Here is a 17,887-nt window from a genome sequence, read left to right as displayed (position 1 = left end):
CTTAGCATCTCGCCTGCTACAGCATATGACCGGTTTGGTACATGGGGATCAGGCTGGGTTTATCCCAACTAGAAATACCGCCGCAAACTATGGAGACTGATGAGAGTTTTGGGGGAGGACCACCTTGACTCCCCTATGGCCACTATACTTTCAGTAAACATAGAGAAGGCCTTCGATAGCCTGGAATGGCCCTACCTGTATAAAACAATGGGATGTTTTGGGCTGGGAGAGGCATTTGTAGGATGGACAAAAGTATTGTATACCTCGGCAGTGGCTAGAGTGAAGGTGGGAGAGATGATTTCCCCCCGCTATCAATTAACTTGCGAGACGAGGCAGGGCTGCCCACTCTCCCAATTATTATTTGCTTTGGCAATAGAACCCTTGGCAGCGCGCACTCGGTTGGGCCAGAGATATGAGGGTTTGACGTATAGAGGGGAACACCAGTACATCTCGCTATATGCGGATGATGTATTGATGTTTCTTGCGGATGATAACGGCGCATTGGAAGGGGCGGCAGGATTGCTCTTGGAGTTTGGCGACATTTCAGGTTTAATGGTCAACTGGACTAAGACATGCTTGTTTCTAGTGAAACCCTGGAAAGCGGCACCCAAGATACCAAGGAATATACGCTAGGAGCCGGCTTGTCTAGCGTACCTTGGTGTGCATGTATATACCACGAGACCAGTGATATTCTGGAAGGGAATATTGGGAGATGTGTACGAGCACTAAAGGGTAGCATGGCATTCTGGATTACGCTCCCGTTGTCAGTGACGGGCCGGGTTGCTTTACTAAAGATGGTGGCACTACCTCAGCTGTTGTATTTTTTTAGAACATTACCCATATGGATACCGAGCTCCATGTTTAAGTTGTTGAATTCCATAATAGTGGGATTCCTCTGGGGGTCTGGGAGATGAAGAGTGGCCCTGAAAACGTTGTTGAGACCTAAAGCAGAGGGGGGGGGCTAGCGGTTCCTGACTTGGAGCTTTACTATATAACAGCCCAACTACTGGTCCTTACGCAGGCAGTCACAATAGAATTTAGGGGCCCTGAGTGTCTGAGAGGCAGGGGGATACCAAGACACATCATATCCTTTATAGTTTTACAACAAAGGCTTGACCTTAGAGGCCTATCTCTGGAAGAGAAAACATTGAGATTATGCTGGAATCGGAGCCAGCGCAGAGCGGGAATGCCGCACCCGTATGCTCCAGAAATACCGCTGGGGATGGTAACAACATTGCCCCATGGAGGAGACTGTTCGTCCTTGATGCAGTGGGAACAGGCAGGGATGCAGGTACTCGGGGACTTATACGAGAACGGTGAATTGCTGACCTACCAAACATTGCAAGAACGATACGACCTCCCCAGAGGGGGATTCCTTGTACATGCTGCTCTGGTGAATGCACTTCAGAAACATTGGAAGGATGGACTAATAGAGCCCAAAACAACGATGGCATGTCAGTATGTTGTGATGGCAGCAGGAACGTTTAAAGCAGTTACATGCCTCTACTCGCGAATGCTGACTGAGCGGTTAGCTCCACTAGACACATTAAGACTGAAATGGGAGACAGGCATTGGGAAACCTATTCCAGAGACTGCATGGGGTCATATTCTACGCAGGGCTTGGAAAAGCACAAGGAATGCACGTTTCCAGCTGGTGCATTTTTTTGTTCTACACAGAGCATACCTGACGCCTGGTAAGATTAAGAAATATTTTAAGGTTGACAATGCTGCATGCCCCAGGTGCACAAGGGAGGGGGTGGAATTGGAGCATATGCTGTGGGAGTGCCCAAACCTAGGGAGTTATTGGGTTGAAGTGGGAGATCTAATAAATTTAGTTACAGAGCGCCAAATAGTTTTTGACATAGCCACGTGCATATTGCATTGGATCCCTCACACCTCCAAGACAAAGGTAACAAGTAAATTCGTAGATATGGGGTTGGTGCTGGCGAAAAGAGAAATAACGATGCATTGGAAATCAAAGGAGGGCCCTAGCAGCAAGAGGTCGAGGGCCGAGTTGATTAAATGGGCTAGCAGTGAAAGTGTTCTTCGGTTTCAACAAGCGAGACAGTTGAATAACGAGAAAGCGCTGGACTTGGCGAAAGCATGGGAAGAGCTGGTACAAGCAGTATCCGACCGACAGCCCGAAGTGAACACATTGTAGGGTGGTCCCGCCTAAGATAGCCACATAAACATCCAGAGTGGGAAATCCTGGTTCTAGGTCATCCTGAGGCATACATTGCGATTGTGGTGAACACACTGAACGCACCGGTGAGGGGGGAGGGTCCCACTTGGTTTTGGGATATTCTTTGTAAGTGATGATTAGATTTCCTTTTAGGGGAGTTACATTATAGTCTGTGTGTAGAATAATTGGACTTTTCTCCGTAGGGCTGTGGTAGGCCTCACAATAATATGTATGTTTGCACAGTTATTTTGGAATCCTGGTCACAAGGAAGGGATAGGAAAATGTAAAGATTGACTGTAAAGTATTTTGAATGATCATCATATTATAAAACAATAAAATATGTTTAAAAAAAAAAAATGACGTCACATTTTATCACCTGTTGTTAGGAATATTTACACGTGTCAGTACGGTGCGTTTTTCAAAACTACACTGAACCACGGAAGGAGAATTGAGACACTTGGAAAGGTATGTGGGAAGAAAGACCGAATTCGCCAACTTTGTTTTGGTGGATTGAGATTTAAATCTTGAGTTTGTCTAGATACTGGCAATCTGATCATTTTGCAAGGTTTTTTAACTGTCGCATTTCAGTGTAATACGTGATTAATTTAGAGTGGGGCTACTGGGGCCAGCATCACCTGTAAATGCTGTTTTTAAGGCTTGTTTGAAAACACTTATTATGGTATTATATTCTGAGCTTTCAGATACGGTTAAAACTCTCTCGCTTAGGTGTGTGAAGAGGAAGGGTATTGTGGCAAGCATTAACTGTAGATAAATCACTGAAAGACATGCTAGAAATTGGCCGGTATAACAATGAACTAGAGTACTCGCAATGCAGCCAAACTTAGTTGAAGATCCAAACTCGTCAGATTACGTGTGTCATTGTGCAGTGTAGCTGGGGACCACAATAAGCAAAGCAACTCTTAGGTTTTTATCAAAGTTACAATTATTCGGTAAATGGAGGAGACAAGTTGCTTTACACAGCATGGGGAATCAAATCAGGAAGGATGAATGTCCTTAGATAACTGTTGTTTATGGGTCCTGGGAGAACTCAGATCTATGGTAGTTATAGGGTAGTTATAACATAGTTGTTAGTTACACGTGACACAGATGTGGCCTAAAGAAGTATGAGTTTTACGTCTATGGGTATAGGAATTACACAGTTGTTTTAATATAAACCTTATCCTTACTCTAATCACAAGTTTTCAAATATTTTTCATACCAGGTGACAAGCTGTAAAAACCTGAAACTTACCTCTATCATAAGGCGGCAATCAGATTTAAGATGTATCCTTACGGCGCACCAGAACTTTACATTATAGAGGTGAGAGTTCAGATTATCATCTGATTTAGCTGTTTTTAGCCTCTCCAGAATAAACTCTATTGATTAGTTTTCCTGTAACATCTGTCTTTCTCTGCAATTGTACGTCTATTATTCTCTGTCTTTCTCTTTACGCTATTCTAAATTGGTTTTCATATTCATCAAGTGAGTAATTAAATCCCTGTAAAACCTTTATGCTATCACTTTCATCACGGTTTAGGGTGAAATTTGGATTTTATTTAGTGTCTCTAATGGAAGAGATAAACACACCAGTTTTTGATACAACCTAATCACCTAAATTAACCATTTATTTGTCAAACGAAGAGATAACACTTGCAAACCGTTTTTTGCTAAAGAGTTTTGCAAATAGGTCTTCTCTCATCCTGTTTACATGTAGGTGTTTTAGTTAATATGTCTCCATCAGGTCAGTCTGCATGTAGTTGTGTTTTTGTTACTCGCATTGCCTATTTATTACTTGGTTTATACAAAACAAAAAAATCTTTTGTTTCGTTATTAGTCATGTTGTTTTGTGTCCTTTGTGCTTTTTTAAATGTAATTTAGGGAAGGGATTTAATTCACATGTTAATATTTGATGGTAGTGATAACAAAGTTTTTTATGTCATCAGTTATGTCCATCAGTCATTTCATGTCTTTAATGTTATTTGGTACAGCCCTGACAAAGTTTTTGGGAACAAAACGCGTTGGCTGGTTGTTCTTTGAATGAGCATGAACTTTTGAATAAAGAACTTTCTTGAAGAAATTATTATGGACTGAATCTACTTTCTTGGTGCATCTCCTTGCCTTCATCAAAAGTCGAAATCTGTATTCAGTGGCACTTAAGGGCAAAAAGTGCTGGATGATTTGTGCACAATTATCAAAGACTAAATTGCAGTAATAAAGTGAGGTGCTAACCAACTAGTCTGTTGCTCTGTTTAGTTTTGGAGTAAATAAAAAATATTGAGGTCTTCCCCTCCCCCAGCCATAGGAACCTAATGAAACTCAAACTTACACTGAATATCACTTGCTAACTATTTGTCACACTTGCGACAGATCTATCAAACAGCACCAAAATGATAAGCAAGTGAAAATTGAATTGAACTCAAAATGTAACTACGTCCCCCCCTCAGTTTATGTATAGGCACTAAACTTGACATACCTATAGAAAACTAATCCTTCATAGTCTCTGCCAAATCTTGTGCAAATTCAAAATCGTACAATGTCAAACGTATTCGCGAATTAACACTTTTTTGATAAACCGCATCCCCACAATTCACAGATCAGATCAAGCAATACATCACGATGTCAGGATCCAACACTGTTCCAAACATGTGCCTCTTCCAAACTTGCTAGAGAAAGGTTACTCTAACAAACAATCATTTTGAAGTACCTGTATCATTGCAGATGTCATTCATATCCAGTGCTTGCAATGCTCCATTATACCGTCTACTCATGCAGAGCTGGAAGACAAGAGAATCAACTGAAATAAAGATCCTTACTACTAAGATTCTCAAGAAAACCCGAGTAGCAACAATAGGAGTGGCAAAGTACCTTAGTAAGCACTTCATGTGACCATACTTCAAGAAGACACTCCTTTTCAACAAACACACAGGCTGAATAGGCTCACCTTTAGGTGCACAATATCTTCGTCCACCAATTCTCTGAATGTTCTGAATTTTTTCAGTGTACGCCGTGCTGGTTTACAAGGGTCCACTAATAGCGCCATCTAAAAGAAGGGAACAAACCATTTCAAGTATCTAAAGTCATAATACAGAAGGGAATGTAAACACATGAATAGAACAAAAATTGCATTGCAAAGGCGGAACAGCAGTCGCTAAGGAGTAAAGAAGGTGCTAGCCAGGGCAGTGTGAGGATGAGCAAAGGAGTTTACTGGAAAGGATTTGGAAAGTGTAGTACAGGGGACAAACATTTTAGAGTAGTATGGCATCATGCTCTTTACAATGCCCGGATTGCAAGGTCAAATAAGAAAACATTTGGCTGAAGAGCTGTAGTAATGGTGGGTTAAAAACCACAATATGGTAGACAGTTTCAGCACTTGATGTAGGATATCGAACTTAAGTACATTCATGGACTGGTAAGGTAACATTGTTGAGACATTTAAATAATGTGAATAATTGTTTGAAATACACTGGCATAAAGGGTATCTAGGACAAATCTCCAGAAGTATGAAAATTCAAATGAAACACAAGTTCGATATATATCCCAAATCAAATGCAGCTAGGCACTTTTTTTAAGCATACTCTAATGCTGCTCAGTTATGTTTTCAGATACCTAAGCAAAGTAGGATCCACACTTTAGAGGCGGTGATATGAAACAGGTATAACAATGCAAGTAGTTTTGGATAGATTTGTAACGGTGAATCCTGGTGGACTAAATGGAGGACAAGATTGCAAGAGTTTTTTGTAAAAGTTTATTAAATGTTTAGTTAAATGATTTATACATGGTACCAGATGCGGGTAATGTCCTATTGGAAATTACGTACGACGATGTGGAATTATAAAATGGAAAAACAACAAGGTGATGCATGAAATGCTTGAATTAATAATATCAGCCACTGGCAATCGCACGAGCCCCAACGAAATCCATAATTTTTTGACCACCATGCAAACTCAGTCTTGACTAAGCCATATGCAAATCAGTCTTGACCCTGCTCTTCATGGGAACAATCCAACCCGAACTGCCATGCCAGCTCTTCCATGAACCGAACACAGATAATTTGCATATGCATATAGCTGGGTCCAAACTGAAGTAGCATGAAGGGCGAAAAACGATGGATAGGGATGCGACCCTGAGAGATTGCCAGTGGCTGAGATTAATTCAAGCATTCCATCCATCACCTTGTCAATTTTAAAATTATAAATTGGTACAATTCACTTTGTGGTCTATTGCTTGAAGTTTTATTTTGCAGTAATGGATAGGGGACTACACAAGAAGACAATTCTGGATCGAAGGGCATGAGTATAAGGTATACGCATGCTTTTAATCTAGGTGAAATTTGTGAGAGTTTGTGTTTTTTGTTTAAGAAGATTGTTATGTTTTAGGATGTGAAGATAGGAAAAGGCTACTTACCCAGTATGCATCTGTTCTTGGCATGTAGAGCTGTAGTCATATGCTGTGCATAGCCCGCCATCTAGTGTTGGGTCCGGATGTTTGCATATTGTTTTTGTTCGAAGAAGTCTTTTCCCGTCACAAGGTAGGCGACTCATCCTTTCAGTGCGCATGGGCATCGACGCCATTGTTAGATTGTTTGCTGCAGAGGGTGATGATGGCGTAAGAGTAGTAAGAGATGTCCATGTATGTGTGTATCGAAGTAAGATGTAACGGCAACAGGTATAGGTACCCGGGGAGGCGGGTGGGCGCATGTGACTCTACATCTCTACATGCCAAGAACAGATGCATACAGGGTAAGTGGCATTTTTCGTTCGAGGCATGTGAGCTGCAGATCACATGCTGTGCATAGCCTGCAAAGCAGTTATCTCCCAAAGCAGTGGCTAACCTGAAGCTGTTGCAGTGGTTTGAAATAGTGTACGTAAAACTGATTGGCCCATACTAGCTTGCTGTCTTGCTAACACATCTACACAAAGTAATTTTGTGAATGTATCAGGTGTAGACCATGTTGCATCTATGAGCATGTCATCTATGGGTATGTTTTCTAGAAATGCCAGAGAAGCCCCTAGTTTGAAAGTGGAGTGTGCTCTAGGGGGAATTGTTAAAGTTCTTTTTGCTGTTGCATAGCATATCTGAATGTATTTGCCTATCCATCTTGCAGTGCCTGACTTTGATATTGTAGAAAAAAGTACCTGCAAGGGTTTTATTCGCTATCTTACCAGAACTCAGACTTAATGAATCTATTTGGTTATATATCTGATCCAACTTAATTTGGAGTCTGTACAATTATTCAAGTCAAGAACAACTGTTTGTCAAATTATTATTTCAATGACAAAATGTGTAAACAAGAGAAGAAACTAACAGCAACACGGGGAAGATTTCATATCAAGGAATTTTCTTTATGTATTTATAAATTAATCAAAGGGTACAAATCATTAAGATCCAATCATACAGACAAATGAACAAAGGAATAGTAAATCATCCTAATGAACATTTGAATAAAACAAGTCCAATCAAAAATAAGAAAGCAGAACACTCCTATTCAAATAATAGAGAGGGTCATATGCAATATTGATTTGGACTGTAGAGATGGACTTGATAGTCGACGTTTCGGTCTTCTTATTCAATTTTGAAAACCATCTTCAGGACAATATCTATTAAAATATGACGATGAACCCCTAGGAAGGCATGCAATGAAAATAATTACCATCATGGCCTTATTATATACATGATACGAAACATATCTAACCCGTGTGTACTACCTAAACTAAAAAAAACTTTCATGTCTCCTGTTGAGATATAGAATAAATCTGCTCGAGGAGAAGAGAGAACATTTATCTATAATAACTCTCTTTCCATCATGACAACATTAAGTTCTTTACATAAACTCATTTATGTGGGGCTTAGCTGCAGAGTTGTGCCAAGACTCAACTGACTTCATGCTCATAGCCTTCTGTTTTTCACAAAAAATCTTTACATAAATTCATTTGTGTGGGTCTCGACTTCAAAGTTATGCCTAGACGCTACTGATTTCATTCTTGTGCCTTCTGCTTCTGACACTTTAATTACATCTGTGCACTTACTTATTCAAGGTGTAACCAACACAAGTCCTCAGACAGTGGTGAATAGTGGAGGGACAAAGACTTTTCTAGTTGTCTGTAAGGAAAACATATGCATAGCAGTGTAATATACGGCTTGCAATGTGACCCTAATAACATTATTCTTTGCAGCAAAATTGTTACCTTTTGGCGCTCTGGTAACAATTTTGCTGCAAAGAATAATGTCATTAGGGTCACATTGCAAGCCGTATATTACACTGCTATGCATATGTTTTCCTTACAGACAACTAGAAAAATCTGTGTCCCTCCACTATTCACCACTGTCTGAGGACTTGTGTTGGTTACACCTTGAATAAGTAAGTGCACAGATGTAATTAAAGTGTCAGAAGCAGAAGGCTACAAGAATGAAATCAGTAGCGTCTTGGCATAACTTTGAAGTCAAGACCCACACAAATTAATTCATGTAAAGATTTTTTGTGAAAAACAGAAGGCTATGAGCATGAAGTCAGTTGAGTCTTGGCACAACTCTGCAGCTAAGACCCACATAAATGAGTTTATGTAAAGAACTTAATGTTGTCATGATGGAAAGAGAGTGATTATAGATAAATGTTCTCTCTTCTCCTCAAGAGCAGATTTATTCTATATCTCAACAGGAGACATGAAAGGTTTTTTTAGTTTAGGTAATACAGACGGGTTAGATATGTTTTGTATCATGTGTATAATAAGGCTATGATGGTAATTATTTTCATTGTGCGCCTTCCTAGGGGTTCATCGTCATATTTTAATAGATATTGTCCTGAAGATGGTTTTCAAAATTGAATAAGAAGACCGAAACGCCGACTCTCAAGTCCATCTCTACAGTCAAAATCAATATTGCATATGTCCCTCTCTATTATTTGAATAGGAGTGTTCTGCTTTCTTATTTTTGATTGGACTTGTTTTATTCAAATGTTCATTAGGATGATTTACTATTCCTTTGTTCATTTGTCTGTATAATTGGATCTTAATGATTTGTACCCTTTGATTATTTTATAAATACATAAAGAAAATTCCTTGATATGAAATCTTCCCCGTGTTGCTGTTAGTTTCTTCTCTTGTTTACACATTTTGTCATTGAAATAATAATTTGACAAATATTTGTTCTTGACTTGAATAATTGTACAGACTCCAAATTAAGTTGGATCAGATATATAACCAAATAGATTCATAAAGTCTGAGTTCTGGTAAGATAGCGAATAAAACCCTTGCAGGTACTTTTTTCTATTATATTTGCCCGAACCCGCAAGGGTATATTGGGTCACCCACCCTCTGTATATATTGACTTTGATATTGGATTGCCTTTATGTGGTGGAGCAAAAAGGACAAATAATTGTTTTGCAGAAAGGTTTTGTCCTTACTATATAGTAAAGAATAGCTCTTTTCACATCTCAAGTGTGTAAAGCACGTTCTACCACACAATCTGGTTGAGAGAAGAACACAGACAACTCAACAGATTGGTTGACATGAAAGGCAGAAATTACTTTTAGTAGAAATTTAGGGTTGGTCCACAGAACCACTTTGTTTTGATGTATTTATAAGAATGGTTCTTGCATGGTTAGTGCCTGAAGCTCACCCACTCTCCTCAGAGATGTGATAGCTATGAGGAAAGCTACCTCCCGAGTAAGAAATTGTATTTCACATTTATGCAATGGTTCAAAGGGTGGACAATGTTGAGATTCCACACTGGAGCAGGTGGAAGTCTTGGAGGAATGATTCGTTTAAGTCCCTCCATGAATGCTTTGATGACAGGCACTCTACAAAGAGAGATATTTTGTCTCTTCTGTAGTTATGCAGCTATTGCAGCAAGATGTAAGCGTATGGAAGAGTACGCTAAATTGGGACGCTGTAGATGTAGAAAATAGCAAATGATGTTTTGAACAGAAGCACCAAGGTGGAACTATTTGATTGGTATTGCAGTACATAACAAATCGCTTCCACTTTGCTGCATAGCAGGCTCTTGTGGTAGGAAGTCTAGCCTCTTTGATAATATCCATACAGTCTGGCAGAAGATTAAGGTAGCCAAACTCTAAGATTTCAGGTGCCAGATCGCAAGGCAGAGATGGCTGGGATTTGGATGTCTTATTTCTCCATGGCTCTGAGTGAGCATATTGGGAGAGAGGTGTAGTTTTTGGTGAGGAACTACTGAGAGCTCCAACAGGGTTGTAAACCAGGGTTGTCGAACCCATATGCGAGCAACTAGGATTAATGTCAGGGACGCCGTCCTGAGCTTCCGAACCACTAATGGAATGAGTGGGAGAGGCAGAAAAGCGTAGGCAAATATCCCTGACCAATTCATCCATAGTGCAATGGCCTTGGACAATGGGTGTGGATGTCCGGATGCGAAGTTTGGGCATTTTGCATTTAGGTTTGTGGCAAACAGATCTATGTCTGGAAAGCCCCACATTTAAAAGAATGGGAGAAGAACTTGAGGGTGGAGTTCCCATTTGTGGATCTGTTGTCTTTGATGACTGAGCAGATCTGCAATCTGATTGTTTACCCCTGGAAGGTGATCTGCCAGGAGAAACATTCTGTGTTGTGTGGCCCATCTCCAGGTGGTCTGCGCTAGTTGTGACAGCTGGAGAGAGTGTGTACCCCATTGTTTTTGTATGTAGTACATTGCTGTCATATTGTTTGTATGGATCAGGACAGCTTTGCCTACAAATGAACTTGAAACGCTTTGAGCGCTAGAAAAAGTGCTAGCAGCTCGAGATGGTTTATGTGGAGCTGTTTTTGCTGCAGGCTCCACACGACCTGTATTGTATGTGTTTGGAGATGAGCTTCCCAACCAGTGAGCGATGCGACTGATGTTAGCCCTATCTGTGGAACCGGGTCAATGAAGGGCCGCCCTTTTGAAAGGTTTTGTGTATTCCACCGCTGCAGAGAGCGATGGGTGCGGCCGTCCACCAAAACTAGATCTGATAACCGGCCCTGAGCCTGGTTCCACTGACGTGCCAAGCACTCTTGAAGGGGACGCATGTGAAGTCTTGCGTAAGGGACTATTAGTAAGAAAGACGCCATCATCCCTAGTAACTGCATGAATACTGGAGCAGCAAATGAGTGATGAGGCTGAAACTGGCAGAGCAGAGCCTGCATGTTGTAGATTCTGGTCGGATTGGGGTAGGCCAAAGCCTTTTGTGTATCTATTGTGGCTCCCAGATACACCTGAGTGTTGGATGGCTGTAGATGAGACTTTGACAGGCTTACTGTGAATCAAAGATCGTGGAGCAACTGCACCGTTTTGTGAGTGTGACGGGGATAGCTTTTTGCGAGCAGGCTTTTATGAGCCGGTTGTCCAGATATGGGAAGACGTGAATGTTTTGTCTTCGAAGGTGAGCTTGTTGAAAACTCTGGGTGCAGTTGTGACTCCAAATGGGAGCACCTTGAACTGATAATGCTGTCCTGCTACTACTAACCGTAGGTATTTGCGATGAGCAAGATGTATTGGGATATGAAAATAGGTGTCCTTTAAGTCCAGAGTGGACAGGAAATTGCTTTGTTGAAGGAGTGGAAGTACTGGTTGTAGAGTGACCATGTGAAAGTGGTCTGATTGAATGTATAGATTTAGTTCACTGAGGTCCAGTATAGGCCTAAGTGATCCACCCTTCTTGGGAATTAAGGAGTATAGGGAGTATAATCTGGTTTCTTAATGTTCTAATGGGACTGGCTCTATTGCTCTTTTTTCTAACAGAGATTGCACCTCTTTTTAGGTCTCGCCTACACAGCGCGCATGCGCTGCAAAGGAGGGTCATTAGCCGTCGCTCTGCTCATTTTCAAGCACACACTTGTGCTTGTGGCGCCATCCACCTTCGGGAGCGAGCAGGGGCGCCCACAAAAACGAGTGCAGTGCTTGAAAATGAGCAGACTGCGATCCCAAGCGCGCGCACAGCACTCGCCGGCTCACCTCCTGCTCCCCCTCTCTCACAACAATTAACTTTCTCGGCCGCGCTTGTGTTTCAAACCTTGTTGATAACTGGCCTTACCTACTTTCCTCTCCGGCGTCATCGAGTAGTGTAGCTTCTAATTTTTGTTCTGAAAAGTTACGCCTGTTGTAGCCTTGTTCTGATTGAGCCTTCCATGGTGTAAGCAGTCCCGTCGATCAGGAATTAGGGGCTCAGCACCAATGCCCTGGGGGTGTTTTGACCAATCTCGGGCCAAGTGTCGATGCTGCAAACGGCCCAGCTTAGTTGCTCAACCCTTGTTGATAACTTGTTTCGAGCTCGGCAGCTGGCCTTACCTACTTTCCTCTCCGGCGGCATCGAGTAATGTAGCTTCGAATTATTGTTCAGCAAAGTTACGCCTGTTGTAGCTTTCTTCTGATTGAGCCTTCCGTGGTGTAAGCATTCCACGGCTTGCCTTACCTACTTTCCTCTCCGGCGGCATCGAGTAATGTAGCTTCTAATTTTTGTTCAGCAAAGTTACGCCTGTTGTGGCTTTCTTCTGGTTGAGCCTTCTGTGGTGTAAGCAGTCCTGTCGATCAGGAATTAGCGGGCTCAGCACCAATGCCCCGGTGGTATTTTCACCAATCTTGGGCCAAGTGTCGGTGCTGAAAAACGGCCCAGCTTAGATGCACAAACCTTGTTGATAACTTGCCTCGCGCTACGCAGCGGCCTTACCTACTTTCCTATCCTGAGGCATCGAGTAGTGTAGCTTCTAATTTTTGTTCGGAAAAGTTACGCCTTTTGTAGCTTTCTTCTGATTGAGCCAAGTGTTTGGGTGCTAAAATCAGAGGAGAATTCACTGGTCTACTTTATTTAGTGTGCTATGGATTAGGCCAAGGAAAGATTGAGCATTACCGAATACTCTCCCCTAAATCCCACCCCGAAATCATGCCCGAGTGTAGACCGTTGTCTCGCAGCTGATCTGATTTAGTGCTGCAGTCACAATAGCCACATTTTACTCATCGTTACAGACCAGGATAATGTCTGAAAGACTTCCGAATCTGGTGGCTGAACTGCATAGTGTGAAACTTTAAAATCTGGGAGCAATCCCAGTGTCCCAGCTTGACCAAATTGTGTGATCCTAGGCAAGGAATATGCTACTTACCAGTATGCATCTGTTCTTGGCATAAAGGGCTGCTGACATTCATATCTGTGCATAGATCGCCGCCCCGTGTTGGGTCCGGATGATTGCACATTGTTGTCCTGGAAGAGTCTTCGAAGTATCACAAGATAGGTGGCTCCTCCCCCGGACTACAGTGCGCATGGGCATCCTATCCATCCTCAGATTGTTTTTCGCCATTGTGGCAGGGATGGAGTATGATACAGTAAGGGATGTCGATGCTAAGCATAATTCTGAGTAGTACAGCAGCGACAGGCACCGGGGAGGAGGGAGGGCGATATGAATGTCAGCAGCCCTACATGCCAAGAACAGATGCATACTGGTAAGTAGCATATTCCGTTCGAGGCATGTGAGCTGCTGAATTCATATCTGTGCATAGAATGTATAGCAGTGTCCCTCTTAGCGGTGGTTGCCCGTGCCAGCTGCAGCAGCCTGAAAAAGAGTTCTGAGTACAGCCTGTCCTACAGCTGCTTGCTGTTTGGAGTGTATATCTACGCAGTAGTGTTTGGTAAATGTATGTATGGTAGTCCATGTGGCTGCTCAACATATGTCTTCTAGAGGAATGTTTCCCAGGAAAGCCATGGATGCCCCTAACTTGCGTGTGGAATGCGCTCTTAGGGGAACTGTTAATGTGAGTTTAGCCTTTTGATAACAAATTTGTATGCATTTAACAATCCATCTGGCTATACCTGATTTGGAAATGGGGTTGCCTTTGTGTTGTGGTGAGAAGGCAACAAACAGTTGTTTAGTTTTCCTGAAAGGTTTTGTCCTGTCTATATACTACAGGAGAGCTCACTTAACGTCTAGTGTATGTAGAGCTCTTTCTGCCACTGAATCTGGATTTGGGAAGAACACTGGCAGTTCGATAGTTTGATTGATGTGAAATTGTGATACTACTTTTGGCATAAATTTAGGGTTTGTACGCAGTACTACTCTATTTGCATGAATTTGTATGAATGGCTCCTGAATAGTGAGGGCTTGTAGCTCACTCAAGTGAAGTAATTGCCACTAGGAAAGCCACTTTCCACGTTACGAACTGTATCTCACATGAGTGTAGAGGTTCAAAAGGTGGTTCCATCAGTCTGGTCAGAACCACGTTTAAGTTCCAGACAGGTGAAGGTAGGTGTCTTGGAGGAATCACGCGTTTTGAGTCCTTCCATAAAAGCTTTAATAGCCGGTACCCTGAAGAGTGAAAGGTGTTGCCTGTTCTGAAGATAAGCTGCCACCGCAGCTAAGTGTATACGGATGGAGCTATAGGCTAGATTGCATCTATGCAAATGTAACAGGTAACATATGATGTTTTGGGTAGATGCATCCAGCGGATTTATGTCATTATTGGTACAATATATGACAAACCGTTTCCATTTTGCCGCATAGCAAGCTCTGGTTGTAGGTCTCCTTGCCTCCTTGATAATGTTCATACAGTCAGGAGGCAAGTTCAGATAACCAAACTCTATGACTTCAGGAGCCAGATCGCAAGGTTCAACTGTTGCGGATCTGGGTGCTGAATGTCTCCATGGGTCTGCGTTAAAAGACTGGGTGTCAATCGCAGCCTTTGATGAAGCACCACGGAAAGTTCTAGGAACGTGGTGTACCATGGTTGCCTCGCCCACGTTGGAGCAACTAGGATGAGTGTCATGGAGTGTTGTCGTAGTTTGCGTGCCACTAGTGGTATGAGCGGGGCTGGGGGAAAAGCGTACGCAAATCCGCCTGACCAGTTCATCCATATCGCATTGCCCTGAGACTGCGGGTGTGGAAACCTGGCGTCGAAGCTTTGGCATTTTGCGTTCTCCCTTGTGGCGAACAGGTCTATCTCTGGGTGACCCCACTGCTGGAAGTACGGGTGCAGTACCGAGGGATGAATCTCCCACTCGTGCATCTGGTGGCTGTGTCTGCTGATCAGATCCGCCATCTGGTTGTCCCTGCCCGCGAGGTGTTCCGCCATGAGAAAGATGTTCCTTTGAATGGCCCACTTCCACATGTTTTGCGCTAGATGTGACAACTGTGGAGAGTGTGTCCCTCCCTGCTTCTGAATGTAGTACATGGCAGTCATGTTGTCCGTCCGGATCAACACGACTTTGCTGCACAGGTGTACTTTGAAGGGCTTCATCGCCATGAAGATTGCCATCAGTTCCAGCAGGTTGATATGCATTTTTCTCTGCTGTGTCGTCCATAGTCCCTGCACCGTGTAATGGAGGGCATGCGCTCCCCGGCCCAGTAGAGATGCGTCCGTCGTCAGCACTATTTGTGGTACAGGCTCTTGGAACGGTCGCCCCCTGCAAAGGTTTTGTGGGTTCCACCAATGCAGAGAGTGGTATGCGCGACCGGTCACCAACACTAGGTCTTTCAACTGTCCTTGAGCCTGGTTCCACTGCTGTGCTAAGCATTCCTGAAGCGGACGCATGTGTAGCCTCGCGTGAGGGACTATGAAGATGCAGGAGGCCATCATGCCTATCAACTGCATAAACACCCGTGCTGGGAGCGAGTGTTAGGGCCTGAACTTCTGAATCAGCAACCGAATACCACTGATTCTTGCGGAGTTTGGCTGTGCTTATGCTACCAGAGTGTCTATAGTCGCTCCTAGGTATTGTTGTACGTGAGCGGGTTGGAGATGAGACTTTGCGTAGTTTAGTGAGAATCCGAGGCTGTGTAGGAGGTGAATAGTGCGCGACATGTGGCTGGCACATTGCTGGGCCGACTTTGCCTGTACGAGCCAGTCGTCCAGATAGGGGTAGACGTGGACATGGTTTCTCCTCAGGTGCGCCGCCACTGTCGCTAAGCACTTAGTAAATACCCTGGGTGCTGTTGTCACTCCAAAGGGTAGGACCTTGAACTGATAGTGCTGGTTTTGTATGGTGAACCTGAGATACTTCCTGTGTTCAGGATGTATCGGTATGTTGAAGTACGCGTCCTTTAGGTCTAGCGTTGCGAGGAAATCTCCCTGACTGAGTAATGGTAGAACCTGCTGTAAAGTGAGCATGTGAAAGTGTTCTGACAAGATGTATTGGTTTAGGGGCCTGAGGTCCAGTATTGGCCTGAGAGACCTGTCCTTTTTGGGGATTAAGAAGTACAGCGAGTATACCCCTGTACCTTGTTCTTGAATAGGGATGAGTTCTATGGCCCCTTTTTGCAGCATGCTGATGACTTCTTGCTGCAATAAGTCTATGTGTTCTGCTGACATAGGACGGTGTTTTGGGGGTATGTTGGGTGGAGTGGAGGTTAGCTCTAGACAATAGCCGTACTGAATCAGTTGTCTCACCCACCTGTCTGTGGTAATGCTCTCCCAGACTGGCAGGAACTGTTGTAATCGCCCCCGACCGGTGTTATATGGTCCGGGGGCAGTGACAAGACGTCACTGTTTGGTATTGGCGGAGGATCTGGTGTTGTTATTTCCCCGTCCTCTGCCTTTGGTGCTGTTGCCACGGTATCCACCTCTATTATTCTTATTGTAGGTGGTTTGCGTGCTCCCTTGATTGTACTGGACCTGTTGTGATGCCTGGCCTCGTGTAGCTCCTCTGTTACGGGAGCGACGAAAGGAACCTCTTCTAAATTGCTGGGACTGGACGGCACCCATGGATTTGGCCGTGTCTGTGTCTTTTTTAATCTTTTCTAAGATTGTGTCCACATTAGGATCAAAAAGAAAATCTGGGTTCACAGGCTGGTTCAGTAGTGTGGTCTGGATCTCAGGTTTGAATCCAGAGATGCGCAACCAAGCATGCCTCCGGAGCATGACGCTTGTGTTGATGGCCCTGGCTGCAGTGTCTGCGACGTCTAGCACACACTTAATGGATGCATTGGTAATGAGTTTACCCTCTTGTATTAGCATCTCCGCTCCCTCCTTGTAGGCCTCAGGCAAATGTTGTAGCAGTTGCTCTAGAGTGTCATAATGTGCCCTATCGTATCTGGCTAATAGGGCCTGTGTATTAGCAATCCTCCAGATATTAGCTGCTTGAGCAGCCACCCTTTTCCCAGAAAATTCAAGTACTTTAGATTCTTTGTCTGGAGGAGGAGCATCACCCATAGTCTGTGAATTGGCACGCTTACGGGCATTGGAGACCACCAAGGAGTCTAGCGGCAGCTGTCCCTTAATATATGTAGGGTCCACAGGCGCCGGTCTGTATTTCCTTTCAATCCCGGGGTTAATAACCCTTGCTCTAGTGGTTTCTTTGAAGATGTCACCAGCATGTTTAAGGACACCCTTTAGCATTGGCAAAGTTTTTACAGATTTTTCTGAAGAGGAGAAAGTGTCAAACAGGAAATCCTCTACAATAGGGTCAGCATGCATGTCTACATCATGATTTAGCGCCGCCCTTTCAATCAAAGCATTGAACGCGGCTGTATCTTCCGTAGGTGAAGTTTTTACAGGATAAGAGGGAGTATCGGGAATAGTTTGTGATTCTCCCTGGTCAGCAGGGTCTGCCCAGGTTTGAGTCTGGTCATCCTGATTAGTGTCCACAGGGTAATGATACTGTTCCTCATCATCATAACCAATATCCTCAGTAATGGGTGTGGGTGAATATGCCGAAGTGTCCTGGCCATAGTACCGCACATTCTCAAAAAGGACAGGTGAAGTTGCAGAATCCCTTTTTTTCTTGAGTGGAATTTT

The 17,887-nt window shown here is 43.4% G+C and overlaps 1 protein-coding gene across 1 annotated transcript in view; it reads right to left on the bottom strand.

Moving 5' to 3' along the window:
• Positions 1-17,887, bottom strand: part of LOC147691863 (nuclear RNA export factor 1-like) — a 964,523-nt gene that overhangs the window by 708,685 nt on the left and 237,951 nt on the right. Inside the window, exons 6-7 of the mRNA XM_086938137.1 lie at positions 5,124-5,222; positions 4,887-4,956 (exon numbers count right to left, since the gene is read on the bottom strand). Coding sequence (XP_086794263.1) covers positions 4,887-4,956; positions 5,124-5,222 — 169 coding nt within the window. The remainder of the gene's footprint in view (positions 1-4,886; positions 4,957-5,123; positions 5,223-17,887) is intronic.

Source organism: Lissotriton vulgaris, chromosome 9 (genome assembly GCF_964263255.1).
Source record: "Lissotriton vulgaris chromosome 9, aLisVul1.2, whole genome shotgun sequence".
Taxonomy (NCBI): Eukaryota; Metazoa; Chordata; class Amphibia; order Caudata; family Salamandridae; genus Lissotriton; species Lissotriton vulgaris.
This window is presented reverse-complemented; position numbering and strand designations above follow the sequence as displayed.